General features: G+C 42.5%; 1 protein-coding gene across 2 annotated transcripts in view; it reads right to left on the reverse strand.

The window, feature by feature from the left end:
* Positions 1-126: 126 nt before the first annotated feature.
* UBXN7 (UBX domain protein 7) overlaps positions 127-25,777 on the reverse strand; it is a 30,679-nt gene continuing 5,028 nt past the window's right edge. The window contains exons 3-11 of one of the 2 annotated variants that reach the window (XM_027464082.3): positions 25,583-25,650; positions 22,835-22,900; positions 20,959-21,071; positions 14,631-14,777; positions 14,262-14,352; positions 13,073-13,200; positions 12,252-12,645; positions 11,395-11,474; positions 127-6,642 (exon numbers count right to left, since the gene is read on the reverse strand). In XM_027464082.3, the coding sequence (XP_027319883.3) occupies positions 6,481-6,642; positions 11,395-11,474; positions 12,252-12,645; positions 13,073-13,200; positions 14,262-14,352; positions 14,631-14,777; positions 20,959-21,071; positions 22,835-22,900; positions 25,583-25,650 (1,249 nt within the window). In that variant the 3' untranslated portion in view covers positions 127-6,480. The remainder of the gene's footprint in view (positions 6,643-11,394; positions 11,475-12,251; positions 12,646-13,072; positions 13,201-14,261; positions 14,353-14,630; positions 14,778-20,958; positions 21,072-22,834; positions 22,901-25,582; positions 25,651-25,777) is intronic. The other variant, XM_038183859.2, reaches the window with a different exon arrangement.

The following is a 25,777-nucleotide window of genomic DNA, read 5'->3' on the forward strand; positions in this document are numbered from 1 at the left end:
TCAGCTTCATTTTCTTTCCTTCTACTCCATAAACTTAGGGGAAAAACCCCAAACTCTCCATATAATGCAGGGACAGACCATCATTAGACTTCAAGCAAACCAAAAAACTCAAGAGATGACGAAAGCTACTGAAAACAGTTTGTTTTATTTCCAGGATCAAATATTACAATAGGACATTTACATATATTTATAAAAAAATGCAGCAGTTGTGTATATAGATCAGAGGTTTCCTTGAGTTTGGTCCCTCCCAGCACAGTGAGCTGAAAACTTCCAAATTAATTCTCCCCCTCCTCCAGCGTGAAGTTGCATCATTGAAGGAAAAAATGACTACCGTAAAAACCGACAGGCAAAGCCCTGATTTTGAAACTGTAAGTTCACCCATCAGAGGAAAGAGCCTTGCTTAGAAAATCATCTGTCCTATAGTCCAGTGTCTCTGGTTAGACACCACGCCTCCGAGGCGAGTTTTACCCAGATTTGTTTCATATAAAGCTGTTCTATAAAATAGCACCTCGTCCCCCTGCTCCATGTACTTTTACTATCTAGCCTTCTAAACCGTGAATTCTCAGCACCATTTAACAGGCAGTTACAAAATGACTCTTCTCTGTACTGCAGACACTCACAGTAATTAAAGACAGTGACCAAATCCCAAACTTCTGCAACTACTCGTAACAGCCCGGTGTAAAACAGAAGATAAACCAGCAGTGCCTCAGCTTGCCTCAGTTAAGTGCTGCATTCTCTGGCTAAAAACGCGTGTACATATATACATATGGCTATATTTATGGGGAGCAGACAGACACCAAGCACCTCACGGAACTGAAGTCATCTCGCAGCACGTCACAGAAGGGTGTCCATTAACCTCGCAGGCTGGGCGCGGGCAGCAGGATGTCTGCAGCCACAGGCAACCCTTTGCGGAGCGGCAAGCAACAGCTTGCGCAGTCCTCAGCAGCTGCCACCCAAATGCTTTTACATCAACTCCAAACATGACCGAGGGAATTTCCAACTACATGGGTGGCCGATACAGGGCTCAGAATGTGAGTTCTGCCTTCCCTTTAAAACAACAGCTATTCCATGTATGGAAATTTTCTATTACTAATAAAAAGGATGAGGGAGAAGCGGGGCTGTGTTCAAATCTGTTGGAATAGCTGGACAAAGCATATCCAATCTCCAAGAGAGGCTTTGCACTTCACCTAAATTTCAGCTAACCCCTGCTCTTTACTGTACAGGGCTGTTATTTATTATTAATTTGATTGAAAAGGGATTAAACAAGAATAAAGCTGTGGACTTTACCGAAAGCTTATGAGAAAGAAAAACACAGTAACAACCTGCCACTTCAAGTCCCAGAAATGACATATATTTGCCTGGATGTTCGCATATAGGTCTCTGTTTTCCGCTTTATGTGGTTTAGAAAAAGACACATTTTGTGTTTTCTCTGTTGTGTTTGCTACCTGTCAAAACACAGCCAAAGTGATGCCTCGCTGTCCCTTTCTGTCCCCAAAGACGGCTTTGAGTGTTGCTCTCAAGTTCCCACAACCCAACCCAATGCTCGAGCACTAAATGAGAACAAACTGAAAGAGCCAGGATTCTGCCTCCCAGCTCCCCAAAACAAGGAGCTTGTCCTCAAACCAGCCACAACGAGCTGCCCGCACCTGCTGCGAACGATGCCTTGCACCCTCTGCAACAGGGCAGCTGTGTTCAAACAGCTCCTGCACAGTGACAGGGCTGCTGATTCAAAGAATTAGAGAGGAAAGCCATCATTCTCACGATTAACTTTACCACTCAGTTATCAAGGACTCAATTATACTGAATGCCAGAAATTTTCAATAGTCAGAAGGTTGCCAAGCAGCAAAGCACACGTGGAAGTTTTCTAAAAGCTCTGTTGGAGACACCAGGCCCTCCAGCAGCGAGGTTGGTTCATTAAAACACTAAAACCAGCTGCCAGTTTCTGATGGTAGCACATATTCAAGCCACAGCACCAGTGAAAGTGGAAGCTGGTGTGCCCTGGTGCAGAGCCACGTGCACACTGGCAGCAGCTCGTTTGGCAGTCTTCAAAAAAAACGCCTGTGGAGCGGGTGGGACACACGAACACGAGCTGCTTGCAGCAGCCCACAAGGGACGTGCGTTACGGCCGCGGCATTATTCTCCTGTAACAGCAACGTAGCAGATCTGGTGAGCTCTGGAAAGCATGCTGATGCGTGATCAGCACGGCCATTTAAGTCTGTGCATGAAAATTGGTACCTTTTGATACCTTTTTGTAGACAACCGTGTTTTACGATGCTGTTACACACACACACACATTCTTTTCATATTGAGGTTATCAACTTCTCTGATTTTATCAGAAAGGGCGATGTGCAGACCTTAAACGCCAGAAATGTAAAATTGCAGACTCCAATTCAAAGCCTAATGAAAACAACACCATTATACCCAGCAGCTTTTGACACAGCTTTTAGCTGCCTTTTTTGCATCAGGAGGAAATGCAGAGAGGTGGAAGCTGCTTGGGCAGCCTGACTGAGAGCAGGCATGGTGAGGAAGAGCCCACATCTCCCCAGGGCCTCTGAAGAAGCCAGCAGCAAATGTGCCAAAGCACCTGGCAGAGAAAGCCAGTGCTCGTTTTCCCTTCTGAATACCAGCTGGCAGCGACTATGCACGATTAGCTGTTATTAGACAATAAATGTCAAACAAAAGTCGGATGAAGAGCACGTGCAAAGATTTGGCTGCAAGCAGCGAGAAGCTGCGGCTTGAAGCACACAAGTTCTGTTCAGCTCTCTAACCACAAAGCCTTCCACCGTTCAAACACAACCCTGCTCCTCTGAACTCACAGCAGCGCTTTCAACATCTGCAAATTGTGGCCAGGCAACACCCAGAGGAAGCCACAAACCATAGTCTCTGCTTTGTCCTTCAAACATCAACTTTTGCAATTGAAGATTTAAGGTGTTTTTTCCAACCTTGTCAAGAGCAATTTGAACTTCACCTTTAACACTTAGAAGCAACGGTGACCAAGGCTCTTTTTAAATTGAGCTCAGCTGGCTTACGCTCTCAGTTACAAGTGGCTGTATGCTTAACTTGGTTAATGTGTTCAGCCACATTCCTCGGGGCAGCAAAACACATTCCTCCCAACTCCAAAGAGCTTTGAATGAAAATCTGAAGAGTTTGTATCCTGGCCTCCAGCCAGGCTTCCAGCCACTGGAGCACAGCCGGCTGACGTGTGCGCTTCCACTGGAGGGCAGGAAGAAGGGGAAAAGGGAAGAGGAAAGAAGGGAGAGAGGAGCCACACGCAGGGACACTTCTCCCTTCAAATTTTTTTCTCTGCCTCCTGCTTACAGATCGAAGCAAAGGAAAACTGAAAGAAAACGCATCATGGCAGCCTAACAAGAAGAACAACAAACTAGTTTGTCTTTTCCTGGAACAGAGCAAATTGTCAGGAACTGCCAAAAATAAATTCTGATTCCATCTCTGAGATAGTAGAAAATCCCATTTTCAGTGTAGATTTGCTCCCCCTCCCCTTCTTCCTTCCCTGTTTGGTTGTAAAAGGATTGCTGTTTGCTAAATAAAACTGCAAGAAATAGAAATAAAAAGTCAAGAAACAGAAAACTCAAGAAACACATGTGGAAAAGCAATAAAAGACTCTCAGTCCCACTCCACCAGCAGGCAAAACCATTCACCATGCTGGAGAGGCACGTTTCTTGATAGCTTAAAAATGAGCTTGTCACAGCCAAGTGCGACTTTTGCTTCCTTGTGTGAGGTGACTGAGCTGTTCCTGGCATAATAGCAATGGAAAACTAACACAGGACTCCCAATGTTGTGGTTTTGATAGTGAGACGTGAGAAAGGGGGGTCAGGAAGGAAGTTCGTAGTATGAGGCCAGAGTGGTCTCGAGCAGCAGAGCTGAAGTTCATCCTCTTGCCTGCAATGGTCTCCCCTCTAACAGCTGTTAGTTACTTTTACATCAAAATGCACAAGTCCCAGCCTAGCCTCATGTACAATTGGGGAGGGGAAGGCAGAGAAAGAACCTACCTATTAAACAGATGTAGGACCGAAAAGGCAAGGACAATTTTGTATGTTCAACTTCCCTACTAGCTGTGTGGAACAACGTTCTCAGAACAGACACAAACCCGAGCCTGCCCAAAAGATTAGCTGGACCTCTACCAGCAAACAACAACTCAAGAGAGACATCAGTGCAGCACAACGGCTCCCTGCCTTCTGCAGGAGGCATGGGCAGGAGAACAGAAGTCAGCTCACTCCCATCCCCGCCTGCCTGAGCAGGAAAAGGACCACGCTCGTGCTGGGTACTGCGTCCTGTTGGCAGCCCACCTTCAGTTTTTTGCAGCTAGCCACTGAAGAAGAGGTGACAAACTTCAAGGCAACAAAAATCAGAGCAAGTTATTTCAACTGGAGAGCTGTGTCTACCTAGGGAAGCATCAGACCTATACAGAAAGGGTTTCCTTCTGTCCTGCTCTCTCATATGTCCAAGTGCGAGCCATGAATTTGGGTATCACAGAAGCACAAAGGATCCTTCAGTCTAGAGGCACTGCTGCTTCAAAGGCCAAACACCAACAACCCTGCTCTTCTGCTGGCCGTGCAATTCACTTTTTAACGTGTGAAAGTGATCTCTTGTGATCTATAAGCCAACAGTGACATCTGATGTCACATCACCCACTGATCAGGAAACTGCTATCAGATTTTGCTCTCATGGTACTGCAGTAAAATTTAGAATCCAGTCTTCATGCAGAAGGGAAATCAATTTCTACAATTGTATGATTTTGTATAAAGTCTCAATATGGGACGTTTGTGAGTTAATATTATCACAGGGAATGCAAGATGTGTATGACTTCTTACATTTAAAAACTCCGAAGTATGTAGGCTAGCACGAAGTTAAAGGCAAAAATATCTTGAGAAGTTTCAGGCTGTAAGAAATTTCTGACACTGAAGTCTTTCTTTGAGCACATTCAGTCACCTGACAGTTACAGAAACAGTTATGGCAGGTCTCTTGCCTTTTTCCTGAAAGGATGCTGAACTGGATTCTTAATGGTAAACAAACACATTCACCATCCATCTTGGCAGTGTTCATTGACTTTCATCTCACAGTAATATTTACTCTAACAACAACTGACCAACAGCTCGATGCCTAGGGGAGACGCTGGGGAAGCAGGGCATTCGGAGTACACACAGGTACGATATGCCCGCGGGGCTTCTGATGCCAGCTGCCGTAACTCAAACTAAAACCTAGATAAAGGAGTAGCTTTCAATACTGTCTTCTGGATTTAGAGGTAAACGGTGGCAGATTACCACATAAGATTAAGAATAAACAGCAGACTGGAGTGCTCAAGCCACCAGGCTATGAAGTCTTTTATAAAGCATTAATTCCTTGCACAGTTTTGAAAGGCTGTGTTTGTTTTGAATTACTCACAGGAACCCTACCTACGACTTGCTGAGCCCAACTGCAGCCTGAGCTCTGAAATTGCTGCAAAAAAACACTCCTGGTGGGGGCTGGGGAAGCATACACAATGGAGAAAGAAAAAGCCAACTACTTGTTGAGTTTACCACGTGCTTTCTAAGGTCCAAGGTCTTTACAGTATCCTGCCACCTTACATGATCAGTTGTAAAATCCTGAGAGCAAGTAAAAAGGGGATGCTGGGGAGAGAACAAATGGAATTTCCCCCTGCTTGTATGGAGGAGTCAGTCAGCTCTGCTACAAGAGTGGACACAGCTTTCTCTCCAGGTCAAGAAGCTGATCCCATACAGGCTATCACTGTTTTCTCCTTGTAGGCTTTTTTTTTTTTTGGATGAGGGTATTTGTTTGTTTGCTTTTTTTTTTTTAAAGAAAAAAAAAAAGAAAGAAAAAAAGCAGTGTCCACTGGCAGCATTTAAAGGATGAAGAAAATGTGCATGTAACCTAGAAGCCTTTCAAGTAGACGGGGACAGAATACCTTACCACAGCTCACCTCAACTCCTTCCTAAAAATAAGTTTTAGCAGGGTGCTAGATAAGTGAACCCTTCAGAAGGCTGCAAGGTTAATGGAGACCTTTCACACAGAGAATCAAAACAAAGAGAAGACCATACTGAAGATTACACTCTCTCCTTACAGAGAGATGACTCAGTGCCTTATCACACAGTATTTTCAAATATAAATTAAACAAAACAGATTTAAGAATAGCAGCGAGAAGGGTATGTGTATTATGGCCACTGCGAGCCCCAGCATATTGGATACACAGATGATTCTTTTACTCTATTCCATGAAAACAAAGGAAAGATGTTCTTCCCAATGCTCTCTGCAGGGCCCAAGCTGAGAACAAAAATAAAACTCTGAACACTCTCATTTGGTCACAAGAGCAAGGAGAAGGGAAGAAGAGAGAGAGAAGGGCCAGCCAGCTGCCTGCCTGATTTCAGCACTGCAATCCTATGACCCTCAACTGCATATTCAATGAGTTGGTGTCCTAGGCAAAGAGGAGAGAGGAGGAAGGCTGGGAGAACTCAGGCCACGGTGCTAATTCCTTTCCTGCACAAAGACAGTCTCTTGAGGACACAGGCCTGCCTCCTGTAATGTGATCTCATAGTCCAGGTGGGAGAGTTTCCTTCGAGGGAAGTTGGTGAGAAGTTCAAAGCGTTCATTGGGGTATCCTTTTGACTGGACATGTTTCACAAGAGCCTAGGGAGAAAGAAAGGCAAAGAAACATCATTTAATTACACAAACAAAAAAAAAAAATCACAAAAAAATGTATTGCAAAAGTATCCTGGTTTCCTTAAAAAAAAAAAAAAAGAAGTTTGTAATCACTGAGAAAGAAAATTTTGAAATTTTGCATATAATGTAGAATTTTGCTACTTTCTTATCTAATTTGACCCTCATGTGGTGTGAGTAATCACAGAAGCTAATTACCAAGCAATCCTAACCTAACTGATTCTTTAAACAGAATATAGACACAGCAATACATTAATTCAAGCAATCTGAATTCTACATCATGCATTCAAGCCACAGTAAAATAAGATTTGCAAAAAAAAAAAAAATCAAAATGCCCGAAATCAGAAGCCCCCTCACTTGCTTATTAGACATTACCCTTATTGAACCTAGATGCCACCAAAGAAGTATTTTTGTCAGACAACACTGACAAAAATAAATGCAATTTTTTTTTTTTAAACTGGAATACTTTTTTTCCTGCCTTCAAGAAGCATGTTGTGTTTTTTTTTTAAAGCACTTTTTAATTCATCAGCTTCTCTGCATACAATAGCAATCGAGGCAGGCTACAGAGGGCATTGGGATGATGGGGTACCACCAGCCTCACAACCCAACACTCAGATGCATCAGGAGGAGCTAAAGCCCATGCTACACAAGAGGTTTCCCAAGTTCCTTAGCAAACACAGCAGATGAGAGGATAAAGCAGGAACAGACAGGGACAGAGAAATGGAGATTGGCTAAGATACAACAGGGAGTACAGCAACAGAGCAAGACTGGCAGAATGAAAAGTCACAGCTTTTTGAAGAGCTGGAAAAAATAAAATAGGTATGTATTAAACAGAAAGCATGAAGAAATCAGGAGTCCCAACAATCCTGTTCACACAGTTTTGGTAAGTAACTTAAGCTAGCAAATTAAGTGCAAGGAGGTAAGCTAGCAGTGTTAAACTTCTACTAGGACTAATTATTCTGCCAACTTCCACTTGCTATTTAGCTGACCTGCTGGGACCTCAGAGAGCCATGTACAGCAAAAAGTGGCTGCCATCAGGGGGCTGGCAGTTACTGTGGCAGCTCACACCCACAGGGCTCAGGAGATCACTGGCTGCTGTTCCTTTTGGCGTTTCAGTTCTAGTAGGAAAGCCGGCAGAGATACAGTGCTGACCTGACACAAGATGCAGCCTCCCACACCAGCCCGTGGCACTGCTCTATTATTTCAGGGACACCAGGGCAGCTGGAGCGCCCAAGGAGAGAGGTGTTTGCAAAGGTGATGGGCTACAAGGATGCAGCCCCGCGTGGGGCTGTGAAGGATCAGGTGGGAATGGTGGGAAGCAGGCTTTGGTTGAACCCCTGAGCTGTCAGCTCAAGGAGCTGCAGGAAGAGGTCAGCACGTTCTGCTGCGCCAGGGAAGATGAGCAGGAAAGAAGCAGCAGGATGCTGGTAGCAACACTACATGGGCAAGAACTGAGGCTTCACAGTGCAGATGGAATAGGATGATCAGAAGTAAAACTCAAACACACACAGGGAGAAGAGCAACTTGGGGGATAAGGTTCCCTGACGACTCATGACCTGTGGCAATAAAAACAGCAGCTCTCCCATCATCTGGAAAAAAAAAAAAAAAATTAAAAAAAATCAACTGAAAAACAGATATGAAGTCTTGGTAATAAATGGCAAGGACAAACAAGTTCCACTGGAATTCAACTGGATCTACTGGTCCTGCTCAGTAAATCAAAACTAGCAAGGAGAAGCAGTGAACATTGCAGGCAGGGACACCCTTCTGGGGGGACTGAGGTACCAGCTGCTGACCTAACTCTGAGTCTTGGGAAGTTTGCTGCTTGCTTGAAGCCAAGACCCCTTGATGCCAAAACTCCTTAACAAAGCTCAACGTGTGTCTGAAGTGCACCCTTGCAGCAGCAACAGCAAAGCTGGGCTGCATCAGGAAGAGTACGGCCAGCAAGTCAAGGGCCACAACTGGAACACAGCGTTCAGTTTTGGCCCCCAAATTCAAGTGAGACAAGAAGAAACTAGAGAGAATCCAGTGGAGGGCCATCAAAGTGACTAGAAAATTGGACGTGTATTGGCACGTCAGAAAGGCTGAAGGACTTGGGCTTGTCCAGTCTAGAGAAGAGATGGCTGGGTGGGAATATAACAAGTGTTCTGACACAGAGATGAAAATATTTCTTTCACAAGGATGCATGTTGAAGAGAGACAATGCACAGAAGCTGATCTGCAGGAAATTTAATCTGTTTATAACAACATAAATCTTTAACATGAAAGAAATTAAACGTTGGAGTAACTTTCTCAGAGCAGCAATGGAACATCCTTTGCTGGAATCACTCTAGACTCAGCTTGACAGGGTGCTGGATAACCTCGCCTACAGCCCTGCCCTCAGAGGGTTACACCAGATGGTCTCCAGGCATCCTCTTCGACATGGGCTTTCCCATGATTTGATGACTGCAGAACAGCTCGGAAGGTAATCTACATGAAGATTTCTTACCAATTCATCAGAATGCACAGGCAAACCTTTGGGAGAAGTAGACTGTAGCCCCAACCCCCTCTTTTACCTGGACTATTCTGCAACAGGCTTTGCACATTAGGATGCCTGTGTCTGATGAGGACTGTAGTATGTTGGACTGCCTTTTCAAGCAACAAGGATAACCCAAAATCCTCACAAACCAGTGTACCTAAAGATTTGGTTCAGTTTACTGCCCACATGTTACCCCTGTTTTAAGGCCAATCTTTCCTGCACACCCTATGACACTTGCTAGAGAATGGAAGTTATTCAGGCAGCCAAGCAGCTATGCAAAGTGTTAAGCTGCTGAACAGAGTGAAGTCAACTGCTTAATGCACACAAAGAGTAACTGCTTCTACAAAAAGGCAGTTTGGCTTTTTTTTTTTTTTTTTTTGCCTGGGGAAGGAAGAGTTACAGTAATATCAGAAACAAACATGTCCTGGAGATAACAGTGCGCAAAGCAGCCACTCTTGATCAGTAACAATGCAAGGATTAAAAAAATCTGTCTTCAAAAATAGTTTTGGTGGGAGAACAATGTCAACTTATCAATTAAAACTTTCAAAGTACAACTGTTTCCTTATACAATTTTCTTTTTATAGTTCTGGACAGCTTTAAAATGAAAGCATCTGAACTGAAAAAAAGCTTGGAAACGATGCTCACAAAACAACATCTGAGACTCAGCCTTCGTTTGACTGAAATGGCTTTAAAAGATTGCATGAGTCCCACCGCATCTTTTAGATAGGTGAGAACAAAAGCTGCCTGTTCAGTTCTATGATAAAAACAACACATGCACATCTCCACCAAACCCTGTCTTACCTAAACTCCTCTGCTACCTGCAGAGCAGACAGTGAATAATCTACGTGCTGAGATTTGACTTATTTTCCAATTGTCAACTACCACAGTCCATTAAAAGGAGTCAAGCCAGAAGTTCGGATTATTGGAAAAACTTCAATTTTACACCTATATATCATGTAAATTAATTCTCTAACCATGGATTACTAGCACTTGTGCACAAAAAAAAGTTAGTTGCATATGCAACGGTAACTTAAATATTCAAAAGTCCGCCACGTTTAATAATATACGCAACAGACTGCTTTCGGAAAACAGTTCAGATATAAAAGAGACCTTGAAAAGATCACACAGAGTTGACTTCTATGGCAAAGCAGGAAGGAAGGTCTGACACACGAAAACTGGTTCCTACTATAAGAGTGTCTCCTTCAGTCTTCCTTTCATCCTCAGAGCTCCACAGTCACCTGCAGGCAGTCTGCATCTTTTGAATGGTTTTGAGACAGCTGCTGGTGTAACAAAAAAGACTTTTTTTTTTCCTTTTAAAGCTTTCAAGCAAAAGAGTAAGGATGAAAACATGACCCGGAGAGTACATTTCTAGAGGTTTCTGGACTCTTAAGTCTTATTTTCTTTAAGAGATGCAAACATTTTTCTTTAAGCACCTTCTGAATCTGCATGAGGCCTCTGAAGAGCTGTGCTTTAGTCTTCCCTTAGACTTCAACACCGAGCTTTTGAGTTTCTTACACTAAAATGAGCTTTATCGGCCATTGTGTCATGAAAACAGAATGGCTAACAGGAATACAGTGACCTCTTTACACACTGCTTCCAGATGAACGCCTGTGAAAATCTGATGGAAACACCATAAGCATCGACCTCTCCAGCATAAACAAGACAGAAGAACAGTTGAGAAGGACACTTGAAGCACGGTGATTAAATGATACCATAAAAAGTCTGTTTTGGGAGAGCTTTCTCCAAAGTCTACTGTCATCCATATCCAGAAGGGAATGAGGAAGCACGCTGAAAGAGATGGAGAACAAGAAGCAGGAGTTTTGCCTTCAATTTCACCATTGTCTGCCCATGGACAGTGACTAAATGTTTCAATTTGGAGAAAAGGTAAATGAGTGAGCTGAGAGTATTTTATGGTAATTTAATGACCAATGCAAAAGCTATTCGGTGTCATATTAGAAAGAAAACTAGCAGCTTGGGGACTAAGAAAGATATGCAACCTAAGCAGCAATGGAAACATACAGAGCCAGCAGAGTCTGTTGATCACAAGAGAGGAACAACAGGGAAAAAAACACAACAGAATGACAGTGAAAGCGCTCCCTGCTAGTGCCTTTCACTAGATCTAATTTCATTAGTGCCACCATAGGAAAAGAAATTCTCCAGTTTCAGCTTTCCTGTACTCAAACAAGGATTCCAATTAACTCCACTCACCAGAAGTTTAGCTTGTTCGGGCAGTGAAATTTGTTCCCTCTTTCCATCTGGATACCTTAGCATCAGCTGTGCCTTTGGTCCTAGCATAAAGGAAGTTACTACAAGTTAACAAACAACGAGGCAGCTGAATGGAGCTCTTCTGTAGATTTTAGGTGGCACACTGCATAGGATAGTAGGGTTAGGGACTGGAGACAAATACAAAGCTTTTAGCACATGAGGTTTCAGTCTGTGAAGACATACTTGTACTGCATGTGATAAAAATATATGCATCAAACTCAGGACTCTTGGAAGAGTTCACAGTACTGACCAAAACCAGTCAGTGTTTCCAGAGAAAAGCATACCGTGCTACCTCTGCCTGTGAGACCACCTCACAACGCTGCACCTCAGCTCAGAACTGCAAGGAGGAACAGAGACTCCTGCAACTTGTTTGTATTAGCTGAAGTTGCACCACTAAAACTCAGTCCGGACCCTCAATGCAGCCAAGCTGAGCACGAGGTGGGGCTGCTGTTATTTCATTTCTCTCCACCACACCGGTAGAAGCCCTGTCATATGCATCTCCGTTACCCCAATGTGAATTTCACTCGCAGACGAGGTCTCAAACTAAGAAACTCGAGCTCAGTGACTAACATGACTGCAGCATCACTGCATCAAAGTGCTGCTGCCGGCAACATGAACCGCCTGAACATCTAATACCAAGGAGGGAGTAAGACAGAAGAAAAGGTTTAGCTTTTCAAAACAAGGGCTGAAACTATGCTCATCGGAATGTAAAGACTTTCAGAAAAGAAAGCATAACACAGGTGCCTATAAAAAAAACAAACAAACAAACAAACAACAAAACAAATGATGAGGCCACTTACCATTCACATCTAGGCCCTGCAACGTACTTTCAGGCTTGTCAGTTGAATCCTCCAATATCCCTGCATCAATGCAGGGCAGTACTCTGTGATTTGATGTTGTTCCAGGCTCAGTCCTTGCAGGGGGCTCAGGCTGAGGCCTCCGGCTCTCCTCTTTTTTGTACCCCAAGTCCTTGTGTGGAGACTTCCTCACCTTGGCAGGATTCTCCGATTCCTCCTCCTCCTCAGATCCACAGACAGAAATAAACTCTTCGCTTCCAGAAAAAAGCTCTGACTCAGACTCCTCATCTGATCGACTCTCCTGCTTGGCCTGTGAGGAATCAAAATGTGTCTCCTGTAACGAGGCTCTGATAGCAGCTTCCAACTGGCTGTCCTCACTGGCATCAATGAGACTCTCCTGTTGAATACAGACACAACATAAAGACATTAGAATGGTTTCAGATACGTACTGAAAATCAAGAGGACATTAAGTTGCTCCAAAGGAAAGCTACTAAAACTGTCATGAACAAACAGCATGGAAAGCTAGTCATCCTGTGACTACTTAATGATTCCTCCTTGGAGTTTCATATGGAGTAGTAAATCTTCCTTCCACACATGCACAATTCTGTGCCTGTTAAATCCAAAACAAACGCTGAAAGTGCAAACTGTAACAAAAATAATAACCGAGGAAAAAGGGGAGAAGTCCATGGTTAACCACTGCTTTCATTTTTGCATACTCTTCCACTAATTCATGAAGTCTGTTTATACTACTGAATTGGAAGTCAGTACAGCTGGATACAGGCATACTAGATTTTCTTCCAGGTTTCTGCAGTCCTCATACTTACCGAACGAGAGCATTTTTGGGGAGGGTTGGTAGAATGTCCATCCAGCTGTCCATGCTCACTCAAGAACCCAGTCACTTGGTCTAAGAAAGAAGTCACGTCCAGCTGGTGCCACTCCACTAGCTTCTGGCCTAGGGAACGTAAGTCACCATAGAATGTATTTTTCAGCAACAATCGTCCTAAGACTGCAGCTTAACCATCAGCAATTTTATTTCACTACTGTGCAAGCACTATACAAGAATCCACTTTTGTGGAACTGCAGCTGCCTACAGGCCACCACCTGATAATGACAGAACTTCCTCTCTTCACCCCCTTCAAAAGGTTCCACTCACGTACAGATGTAAGTACAATCTGTATTTAGTTCTGCTAAGGGAAGGTGTGCAGAATGGTGTAGTAGGCATCAAAATTAAAAAAACACAAAACACTAATTTTATGAAGAAGCATTTGTACATTCATGTCTGCTTTGATTCTGCACCTTGGCAAGCATCATTTATTTCCATAAGTAAAGTGCTGAGAACTTCAGTTTCAACAACAAAAAAATTGTTTTGAGGTGCTTTAAGTCAAACAGCAAGAAAACTCTGCTCTAATGAAAGAAGCTATTCCTTCAGTCCTGAGAAGCATGATATCAAACCATTAATACAAACCATTTGCCTTCTACAATGATACAAAAGGCAAGGGTTCTGTCACTCAAATGGAAAAGTTCTAATTTCAAAAGAGCTCGAGGTAAAGGTGTAAGTTGGCTCATTTAGTAAAAAAAAACAAACAAACAAAAAAAACACAGGATTATTGATCTGTATTCATGTAATAAGTACGTTGCTTTAATTATTTCTAAGATAGTTTACTCATCACAAGATTTCAATCAGCTTTTAAAAGGCCACTTCAAAAAAAAAACTTCACCAAAAACTAATTTAAGAATTTTACCAGCAGGTGGTACTATTTTCAATTTTCAAGCAAAGTATTTGATAAACTATACCAAGTACCATTATCAAACATAGAATTTCAGAAAGCCTTGGGAGTTTTGTTCCTTTAGTTCTTCCAGAAGTTCTTTCACTTCTTCAGGGACAAGATGATTTCTTGGAGGACAAATAAGAGAACTGAGATGCTTTACTTGCAACGTAATACATACTGCCAAAGACAGTATTCTAGCCTACAACTGTATACATAAACTGTAGGTAACTGTTACTTGTCTTACCTGTCCTGGGATCCAGGATGGAGACATAAGGAAAGTCTGCTAATTTATAGAACTGTATGTACCTCTGGCCCTCCTCACTGTCATGGTACACCTACAAAATACCACATTGGAAGCTAGTTACTGAGGGGAGAGGGAACAAGAACTCCAACTTGAAAACGTACCAAGTTTTTCGCTATTTTACAGTGTATGCTACAAATGGTATGCGTGTCTCAGCAACTTCTGCAACACACATCCATAACTACAAAGGTTGTCTCTTCCACAGTTCTCCAAGAGAACCACAGCAGTACCATTTTATTCAAAGAAGTCTGTTTTCGCTGTCCTATGTATGAGGACATCGAGTTACCCGTGTGGCTCCATTAAGTTCCCCACCTGCCAAAAAATGAAATGTTCCCGGATTATGTTCTTCACAGCCTCGTTGCTCCAGACATCACGGTTGAGACACTGGCATGCAAAATCTTGCACATTCTGAATGTTTATCATGAGCCATTTGTTCTGCATCTGACCACACTCCTTGGCCTGTAAGCAGAGAGAAAAGCTTAATTAGTTAAAACCAAAGAGCTAGATATAAACAATGCCAGCAATGATCAGTGATGGCTTCTAACAGTGTCAGATTTTTCACCAAAACCCCTTCACAGTGAGAAAGATGGACAGAGCTAGCGCAAAGGCATCCACAAAACAGAAAGCAGGGCTGAAAGACCTGCTCAAATGAGATTGCTTGAATTACAGAATCACATCGATGAACAGAGCTGCTGGATTTCAACAAGCCAAGCACAGAGTGGGAAAAGCAGCTTTAGGACTGGGGTGGGGGAGAGGTGAAGGGAAAGACACTGAATTAAGTATTTGTTCAGGCAAGGGTGTAGTCAATCACACCAATCTAACAACAGAGAAAAGACCTGTTCACTCTAGAGATAAACCTGTGGAACATCTTCTATTTAAATAGCATAATTGACAGAGGACTTGCATAAATGCAACAGGACCACCTCTCTCTGTTTTGTTTTTTTTTTTCTCTCCAAGTTTTGAGTTGCTCTATTACTGTACAACTGCCAAATTAGACATCCTTTTCTGATGCTCGTTATCCAGACTGCAAGTTGGGAGGAAGACGGGAAGGCGCAGGAAGAAATCTTACTGGTTTGAGTCACAAAGCTGGCATAGTCTGACTGCTTGGTTGCAAGTTAATGGTAGGAGTTTGATCAAGAATGTAATTCTGATCGCTGAACTGTCATACCTGTTGAAAAAAAGAGGGCTATATCAACAGAAGGAATGCTCTTACCACCTGGAGAGACTGGAACTAGCATACGAGCTTCCCTTCCTTTTTAAAAAATATGCATTTATTTCTAAGTGCATTCACCATCCTGCTGGTAACGCACTTCACAGCAAAGCCAAGGAATTAGAACGTTACAGAAGATTTTGCTGTTTTGGGCAGTAGTTTGTTCCCCAAACCAAAGCATTTACATTTAAGGTGATTTTTAACCAGTGCACCTTCGACAGTCAGTCTATCTGATGCATGATAGACCCGCGAACCCCATCCACTTAGCTCAATGAAGTTCAGGCCTCAACACTCCTGTTAAACCTGTAAATGTTGAAGTCTAAACTTGCTTGTTGTTCAGGTCTGTAAAATATACTCTGCATGGCCAAGTGACCTGCAGAGCCAAACAGTATTTTACTCAAAAAAAAAAAAAAAAAGCTACAGAAGGAAAAATGAATGCAGAAGTGTGGAATGTTCCTCCTGTTGGCACAGGGGACCTCGCACCAACTAGGTATCACTAATATTGCCATGTGAGAATCCTGTGTGTGCTCACCAGAAGGGAGAAACAAGGCAGGTGGCACCTAAGTAACTGCTAAGGGTTTTAGTTATACTTGTGATGCCTTTATTTTAAAGATTTGTTTTGAGCTAGCTGTGGGATTTGAGGACTAATTCCAGGCAATCAGTTTAAGATGAGGCCCAGAGGTACTGCCCAGGATTAAAAGGGAACATATGTCAGTATGTAAGGTCAGTTAATCACACTGCCTTTGTTCTAACAGAAGCCAGATGGCACTGAAAGAACAAACTCAAAAATATGTAACTAGCATAGCTGGAAAGTGTATCACACTCTTCTACACTTACTTTGTATACTTTTTAACATTATTAAAAACTTGGCTCTACTTCTCCTCCATCCAGCCACTGCAGGCAAAAGGGTACAGGCAGGAAATTCCACATGACATTTTTGCAAAGGTAAGTTTTCACCTGGAGAGCAGGTCCAGCTCTTGAAACTACTTTTAACTTCCTTGTAAAAACAACAGGTTTCACTCTGAACGGTTAAGAGGACACAGTTAAACTGCTACCATCTCACACACACACCCATGCTCTTACACAGCCACTGCTTTTTTGGAGGTAGAGGGGGAGCGTGGAAGGAAGAAATAGTGTGGGTTTAGAGATTACATTTGTGGATCACTTTGATGAATGACCAAAATAACAATGCAGGGCTCAAGAGCTGGCTTGCATAGCCTGAAAATTGCCTGATGGCTTTAGATCCACAGTTTCCTACATCCGCTCCCTCCTCTCACTTCTCCTTAGAGGTACAAGTGCCTGGCACTTCACAAACAGCACCCAAAGGGTAAGTACAGAGCAGCTCCTTGCTGCAAGCATTCCCACTCAAGCCTTTGGCAATCAGGAACTTCCAAAGACAGATACTTGTTAGATACAACAGGACAGAACCCCCAAGAAGACCAACGTCCCCTAAATTCACCTTTCCCCTTTTTACCCATCCACATTTTTTATCACTACAACTTACGGCAACAAACCAGCCATCACAGATCTGGCTAGACAATGGGGGAAACAAGCCTTGTGTTATGCTCGCTACTGCCTCTCCCTGGAAACTCTCGCTCCTGTACTACTGAGAATATCATGGTTTATCATTCGCTTGGCTTTTCTGAACCATGTACAGCTCATAAATTTTGCGCTGGCTCTTTCTCACCCCTTTGCTGAAATGCACTGCTCCCTCCAGTCAGCAGAGAGGAACAAGGAAGTGGAGCCAGCATCTTGTGACCTTCCAGACATCTCCTAGTCAAGCATGATTCAGTTTGGAAGACACCAGGTGACACAAAGTCAGAACAAGAGATCTGTCTAACAAGAAACATCCTATTTATGTTAGGCTTCCACCTCTTGCCTGGGCCAGCACAGGACAGGGTGCTTTTCACCCTCCTTTCACCAACCAGCCATTCCTTAGCCCATGGTGCACCTGCAGGCTCCACTTATGCAAAAAGGGCAGCCTAGAAGCACTTTTTGCAATAATTGCACCATTTGAGTACAAAATTAGGTTAGCTTCCAAATTATTACTGCTTGCTTCACACAAAGAAAAAAGTCAGCATCAGCTGTAAAGCAGAGAGCAGCTAAAGACATTTAACTTGTAGATGGAGGAAACTTCATATAGATAGGCTTGTAACTCTGCAGTGTCACAGCTACTTCACAGAAACCCCAAAATCCCAATGAGTATGAAGTACAGAACTGCACACGCTAGAACTGTCTGCTCCCAGGACAAGAAATGCAAGCTAAACCAATTTGGTGCATACCCCCCCCAAATTAAACCATAGCTTACAACACATGCATGAAGAAATAAACACCTACAATCCCAGAGAGCAATCTGTGACCTCAGAACAAAACCAAGCTGCTCATTAGGAAGCAAGTTTGGTGCGTTGCTCTACCAATTTCTACCTAGCAAACTCTACGTTAAAGAGATAACAAGTGTGAAGCTTCATATGAAGCTCAATATTAGAGTCAGGAAATAAAAGCTAAAAATCCCTTGTGCAAGCTTAACTGATCCTTAACAGCTTAACTGTACAACCACGCAACGGTCCGCAGATACAGACTTTTACTGGCACTGTTTTGAAGGTCTGAAAGTTTCTCTGAAATTCCCTAGCAGGGGAAAAAGGGCAGTTCAGGCTAACACCTTACTGGCATATCAGTTATTTGCCCTTGGTTTATTCAGCCCTATTCCACCATGGGCCATCAGGTAACTGACATCCACTGCCTCGCCCACCATGTTCAAAAGGGCTGCAGGATTAAAATAAAGTCTTTTACAGATTTTCTGTATCATTTTTTTTCCCCCTCCCTTTTACACTGTAATGAAGTTAGCCACACACAGTTTTACAAGCGTAACGATCATACTTCTGTATTTCTGAAGCACACTGCTCCTTGACGGAGCTCAAGTTAAAAAAAAATCAATGCTTGTGTAACACTTGAAAATTTCTCTTTGATGAAACTTAATTCACATCTATTATTAAAGGCTGGTATTGGAGAGTTAAAATGAGATGGCAACTTTTTGCAACTTACTGTTAATAAAGATTTTGTGTGTGTTTGAAGGAAAACTAATTTTCTTAGGCAAAACCAAGGATAAATGAATCTACCTACTAAGCTGGAGTACCTAAACAGGAGCAACAAAAGATGGACAACAAAGCTGCATGAAAAGCTTACTAAGACCAGCTACTGCCACTACGGCTAAGTTTGAATAAAGGCATAAATATGGATGGCACACTGTAGGCAGACTGTTCGTGCACACCCCTCCAGAGCTTAGAGCACATCACACACCAGTAATAAGAAATAAAACCACAGATTAATACTAAAATACAAGAGCATCAAAACAACAGGATTTAGTCTTTGGTACTTTGGAATGGGATAAATATATATAAACTATATAATAGAGATGTTATCTAAGTGTACAGAGAAGGAAGAAGCCAACAGCAGCTTGTTAGAGGTGAATTTTGAGAAAGAGTCTGGTCACTGGGTTCACAGGAGGCCCCACATCATCCCAAGCCGAAGCAGTACAGCAGTGCACAGTCATAAAAGGTAACACGAAAAGGGTAATGGTCAACAAATTGAGAAGCTAAGATTTTTCTTGCAAGAAAATTGAGGAGCATCAGTTTGAAATGAAAGGTAACAAATGGGACGAGGAACTGGACAAGAACACAACGAGATGAATACCGATACCATGAAGTGTACGTGTCTCTAAATTTGGGTTACTACAAAGAACAGGACGAGGTGTGTACATACAAACCCTGTGTTGTTTTTTTGTTTGTTTGTTTGTTTTAATCTACACAATGGAATAAGAATGCACAGATTACGACAATCAAACCTTTTGATCAGCTGCATCTTCCTCTGAAATTAATTCTGACAGTGGTGCATGCCATAATCAACATTGCTGAAGTCTTGATGTGTTTTCAGCAAGACATGAGGAGACTTGCACACATCTTAGATTCCTCAGCAGAGATTACAGGACGCTTGCTGACTGCGTATACACTCTAGTATGGAGCAGCACTGGCTGTTTTATGTGAATTCCCTTTCTCGGTCCCTCAAGCCACATTTGCTTGGTTCACAAACAGCTCTGAACCACAGGCCTGGTCAGGATCATCAGTTGGAAGACAAAAGACAACCTTGTTTGAAGTAAACCCTGTAGCATGTATCATGAGGCAGTGATGCCTCAGCACCAGCTACTTGAGCCTGCTCGTCTGCTTCCACTGCACCAAATTACTTGCTGAGGTAGACTCGGCTATCCTCTGTCAGCATCCTTTCAAACCTGGAATTATGTCGTAAGATTAAATATATGGAGGGCACTGTCAGACCACAGGAACTGGTGACAAGCCAACTGATCTTTGGTGATTCAGGAAGCACAAAAAGAGAGATGAGGCCAACAGGATGGGGAGCTGGAGCCTCAGTGAAGGCAGCACATCTCTAAAAGTTCTGCAGCAGTACTTCAGCATGGCATTAGAAACAAATGTAAGAGCGAAAATAATGTTTTGTTCAGCTCACAGTCAGATCTCCAGCACCACTTGCAGTGTCTGTGCTGTCCCATTTGGTCATTAGTTTGCATTCTCATGAAATCATCTCTAACACTCAGCTACTTAAAGATGACCAGGCAGAAGTTGAGTAGTAACTGTGACTTTCAAACAGTATCTGGAAGTTGGGAACTCAGAAAATAAAGAGATACACTGATTTGCGTAGTCTCTAATCACTAACTGGGGCACTGATCCAGATATTAGCAAATTCTGACTAGACCCACAAGAAACACCACAAATAGAAACGGTGACACCTGAGATCACTGAAATCCTACAGCCCCCTTAGCATTCCCCTTCTTACAGGGACAATCTCTTGGACAGTTTTTCTATCACGACCAAAGGCAGAAGATGATCGCTGTAATTTTATATACAAACACGACTTCTACTGAAGATAAAGTTGCATCTTCATAACAATGCCACGCCCAGATACATTTACAAACACTCAGGTATCAAAAATCATTCAGCCATGTTAGCAAAACTGCATGAGCTTTCTAGCTGGGCTGGGCTGCAAACTATATGTCCCCTTGCAAAGCACTTACTCACCCATTAAAAGCCACCTTACTTCAGCTATTTCTATTTCATGCTGTACAAAGATGCTTCAAGGGATGCAATTCTTCCATTTTTACCAGCCTCATTTGTGCACAGAAGGCTTTCAGTGAGCGCTATTTGCCATGCTGGCATTTAAACAACACAAAACGTGGTCTACAACCATTAGTTAAATCCTTCAGGAGTCACCAACATTTCCATAAGCACTGTATCAAGTATTTATCACTATGTGGTCCTTTGCAACTTTCTCATCAGCCTACATACACGCCAACAGCCTAACCCAGGGCTTTCACACTGTACGCAGCCACCACATATGGAACTTCACCAAAACTTCAAAACTTACCGTTTCAAAGCTGCCTTTGTGCATCAGATCAATGGGAGGCCTGAAGAGGTCTGCTAGAGTAGTGAGTTTCTTATCTACTGCCCCTCCATTTCGTAGCTCCTGTTCCTGTCGAACTGCACAGCCCCAAGAGGAAACAAAGCTGAATTAGACAAAATACTCACATGATGGATTTATTATTGACTCTACACTCATACACAAAACTTTGACACCTACGTCACAAGGTTGGTCCACACTGAGTAACATTTAGCTGTTAATTAAGGCAAGAACCCTACTTGTCCCAGCTCTCTCAAGCAGTGGGAATGTATTTAAATACATCTTAAGAAATGTAACTATCAGTGGCAGTGGTCATGTGCCAATATTTGAAAACAAAAAAATGTCCACGACTTGTCCCCCATGATGCTTTTAAATAGAGAAAATTGAGCTACACTGTAAGATTGTAGCTTTACTCAAGAGTATTTCTATTTCAATGTTTGTAACACCTGAAGGTGTTACAATGCCACAGAAAGATTCAGTTTATGTAGAGAGATCACAGCAACTGCATCACAGGGATATAATGCAGTTTACGGAACCAAGCCATTTGATATGAGGAATAACAATCTCGTAACTCCAAAGCTTTCCATTTGTGAAAGGAGTTGCCAAGGGGCCATACCATACAAGCCACTTTTGAGCAAACACTGGATCCCGCCAGGGATAGAAGTATCCCTGTGGAGCAGCCCTGGAAGCCAGGAAATAACATGGACTTCTGTGGCTAAAACAACTTCTTCAGAGATAACCAGGATAGTGATATTAACCCATAAAATTTTTTTTACCATGAAGCGTCATTAGTTTGCATCACAAACCTTCACAAAAGTTTAGACATCACACACCTCTAAATGTTTTTGCTATAAGAGAGCGGAGATGATGAGAAAAAAGTTAAGGGCATGAAGATGCTGTAGATTCTGTGTTTTTACATAGCTGCCAATTACTTTAGTACTTGACTGGTTATTACTGCTGGAAACCCCTGACCAAAGCTGTTGAGGAAAGCCAGCAACTACAAATAGTTATTTTCAGCATCCAATAGCACCTAATAACTCAGGAACCTGGTCCTTGGTTAGAGCTCTTGAGCACTCCCACAACATTCGCAGAAACAACTGGGTAACAGCCGTAACAGCTGCAAAATACCTGGTGTCAGTTGCTGTTAAAGAAGCCTGTTCTGTGAAACTTAATGGCTTAAATAACAGCCAACACTTTGCCATTTGGAGATTCTGCATATGAACAAATATACAGTGGTAAACAGCAATTAAATTCACATGATCCTTATGTGTGGCCAAGAAAGAAGCCTCAGGGCTACATTCAAGTGCCAGAAACACCACTGGCTATCCAAGAAAAATTCAGTGGATGAAATTAATTCCTACATAGCTATTATATTCTTCTCCATTTTTGATTCTCCCTAAAGCAGAAAAAGTGTTTTTTGAAAGTTATCGAGAATGTATCTGGCATACCAAGGCATGCTGAATATACCTTCAGATGGTTTTACTTATATACCCCAGGCAAATGTTTGGACCAGCACCCTTAGTACCTGCTTCATATGTCCACTACTCAGTACTCTCCCTTCAGCCATTCCATAACAACTTAAGATAGCCCCCAGAAATAAAATAACCTTAACTGCACCCAAAGCACGTGGAAAAGAACCGTCAGCAAATGGTACTGCCACAAGGAACAGCCTAATAATAATATTTTTCCAAAATAACTTTTGCTACACTGTAAGCAATTAAAAAACATTCAATGACTGAAAACTATCATAGCCTATGCTGGCAATTAATTTGCAATCATACTTAGAAAAAAAAAAAGAAAAAGAAAAGGAAAATCTCTTAAGTACTGATCTGCAGACACTTACTGGTTTCTGTTTGAAAATCCCGAAAGCCATCGAATATTGAGCGCGCAGGTCTGCGTCTTTTAGGAGCTTAAAAGAAAAGAGTATTTAAATAATTATTCCAAAGGTATTCTATCAAAAGCATTACTTATTAGTACCTTCTATCACACATTGAACAACAAAACAGGAATTCAAAGTATGACCTATGTGGGAGTAAAATCATTAGGAAAGGCTGGAGGAGGATGCAGACAAGTAGTTTGTGAGACCCATTCACTCCTATCATATCCTCTGTCCAGCAAACCTTACCACAGAAGGAAAATGGATCAGCAGTACACAAAAATTTAAAGTTAGCCCCTGCAAAAGAATACCTTCCTTATTAAGAAACGCATTTGTTTCTTCCACAAATCATTTCCACTCCTTCTTAATCTCTTATCCAGATCCCATCTTTGTCTGCATTGGCAATAGCCAAGTTCTTCCACTGGATCCAGTGTCACTGCCTGCAAGGAAACCTTCAGCTGGGTACAGTGGGACAGGCAGGTAACTGAAGTAGTGCCTTACAGCTCCTCTGAAGTCCTATGATACGCTAAAAGCACTGCAGTTGGGATGCAAAACAAAACTACCTGCCAAGGTTTATTTTAACTACTTGTCCGCTTTACTTTGATTTGAAAGCAAAACAGCTTTAAGAAAGAACTTTCAAAGCATAATTGTTAGAAGACATGATAAACATTAAATGAGTTACAGAGAGCAAGATAAATACAACATATACCCACCAGAAATGTGTAATGTGTGGGAAAAATCCATTTCCATTGAGGAAGCATGAAATACATACAGGTCACGAAGCAAGTACCTCCAAACCTTGTTTTTAGAGATCTTTATGGTTTTGCGCCCGTAGACAAGAGGTGCTGCATGCACCGTCACCCTGCGCATCATTAAGGGCAAGGAGAATGATACACAGCTCTTATTTCTTGCACAGTGTATCAAGAAAATAATAAGAGCGTTTTGCACAGCATATGAGGAAATTGAAAGTAACCCTGAATGAGGAGCATGCCTGTGAACAGTGCCTGTCCAATTCCAGTAAGTAACGTTGCTCTCTCTCCTAAAAGCTTACCGCAAGCACAGCCTGGTACAGCCAGCTGCAGCTTCAAACAGCAACTGAAGGAGCACTTCAGCAAAGCAACATTTGCCTCCCCAGGCTTAGCTACAAGCCCAGTGCAGGTGTGCTGTTAGACTTCTCTGATTTATTTTGCAGTACGAGAGCGATTCAGCGTATCCGGCAGAGCAAACGGACACGGGCTTTTCAATCAGAAGAAAACCTAAAACATGACCTCAATATGAGGCTCTTAAAACCAGGAACTGGAATATTTCCTGCTTGAGATTAGAGCTGAAAGGACCAATAGAAGTAGCTTTCCAGTGTCAGCTGGGCTGCCGGGCTGCTTCGTGCTATAAACAAAAGCGTCATTAATGAGAATATTAGCACTGGTGGATGAGACAGAGCCAGGAAGCTACCACTGATCCCCAGATTGCCTTGGTAGGGCAGTCAGGGACAGCATGTCTGCGATCAGTGTGTGACAGACGGGTAGAAAAGGATCAGGCAAGAGGGCTGGCAGATCATACTCCTGCACTTTGTGGGTTTGTGAACCCACAGGCATCTCTAGACCTTTGTCAAAGACTCTGCTGGGTCACAAAGAAAGCAAGAGGAACAAGCTGGTGCGCTGCCTTCAAAGAGCCCTCAGCAGGTCATCTGCAACCACCTCTCAGCTTGTGCATCCTGGCAAATATGTCTCCGATGTTGAGAACAGGATCAACAGAAAACCAGTTCCACAGTAAACCTCAGATTTGATCTCATGGCTCTCTCTAGCTCAGGAACTAAACAACTGAAAACAAATTTCCTATGGGTACAGGATCACATTAAAGACGAGCACTCGCATGTCCTTACTTGTTAAAAAAGACAAGACTCTTAATCCAGCTGACGTGTTAAAAGCCATAGACAGCCTGGTCAACACAAAAAGGACAAAGACTCACAAGGGAAGTAACAAAAAAAGAGGGAACTTCAGATCTCTATACAGAGGTGGACACTATACATAATGAAAGGATAATGCACCTGGTAATCTAATCCTGATAGTGAAGAATTCAGAGCATCAGTGCATTAGCTAAGTACTAACCAGTGTTTTAGTTAAGTACGCAACAGAAATCAGTATTTCCATTACCTCTTTGCTTACAGCAAAAAATGTTTCAAAAGCAGAACAGCTTCAGAAAACAAGAAAACTATCTGTGTGATACAGTTTTAAGAGCAAATTAAATTCTTTTAACGAAGAAATGGATAACATGATGAGTAACATAACAGTTCAACGCTTCCTCATGGATCTCTCTGAGAAGCATCCATTTGTCCTCTCCATTTTTACCTGTCAGTCAAATCCCCAGCTTGGACACTTTTGCAGCAGTGTTGCACAATTCTGACCCCCCCAGAACACAGATGTGTACTCATCATTGCTAATTGGCTGTTGCCTCACAAAGTCCCATGAAACAGGAGCTAACAAATTGGTACCGCTGGGAACGTAGCAGCTCCAATGGGCAAGGTTTTAAACAGCACCGGTGTATTTCCAAGTATGCAATCATTTTACACGGCTGCACAGTTGCAGCACGAATAAAACAAGAATAAAAATATGTACACTGCTTTCTTTATGTTCACCAAGTTCTGCTCTTTTCTTGTTACGTAAGCTCATCTCAAGGTATTTTAAGAAAACAAAAAAGAAAACAAGAACACAAGCCTACCTCCAAACAAGGGTTCAGGTTCTACTAAAATTTCCTGTTTTTGAGGAATTGGAGCTCGTACTTCATCCCTATCAAAGAGGAGAGAAAAGTGAGAGATAATAACGTTCCAAGTACTATGTAAATTATACCCTGTTGCACTTCAAAGGCTCCTGCAACTTGGATCAGCTAAGGATGCTGCTGTATCATTGCACAGAA

This window comes from Anas platyrhynchos, chromosome 9, assembly GCF_047663525.1.
Source record: "Anas platyrhynchos isolate ZD024472 breed Pekin duck chromosome 9, IASCAAS_PekinDuck_T2T, whole genome shotgun sequence".
NCBI classification, from domain to species: domain Eukaryota; kingdom Metazoa; phylum Chordata; class Aves; order Anseriformes; family Anatidae; genus Anas; species Anas platyrhynchos.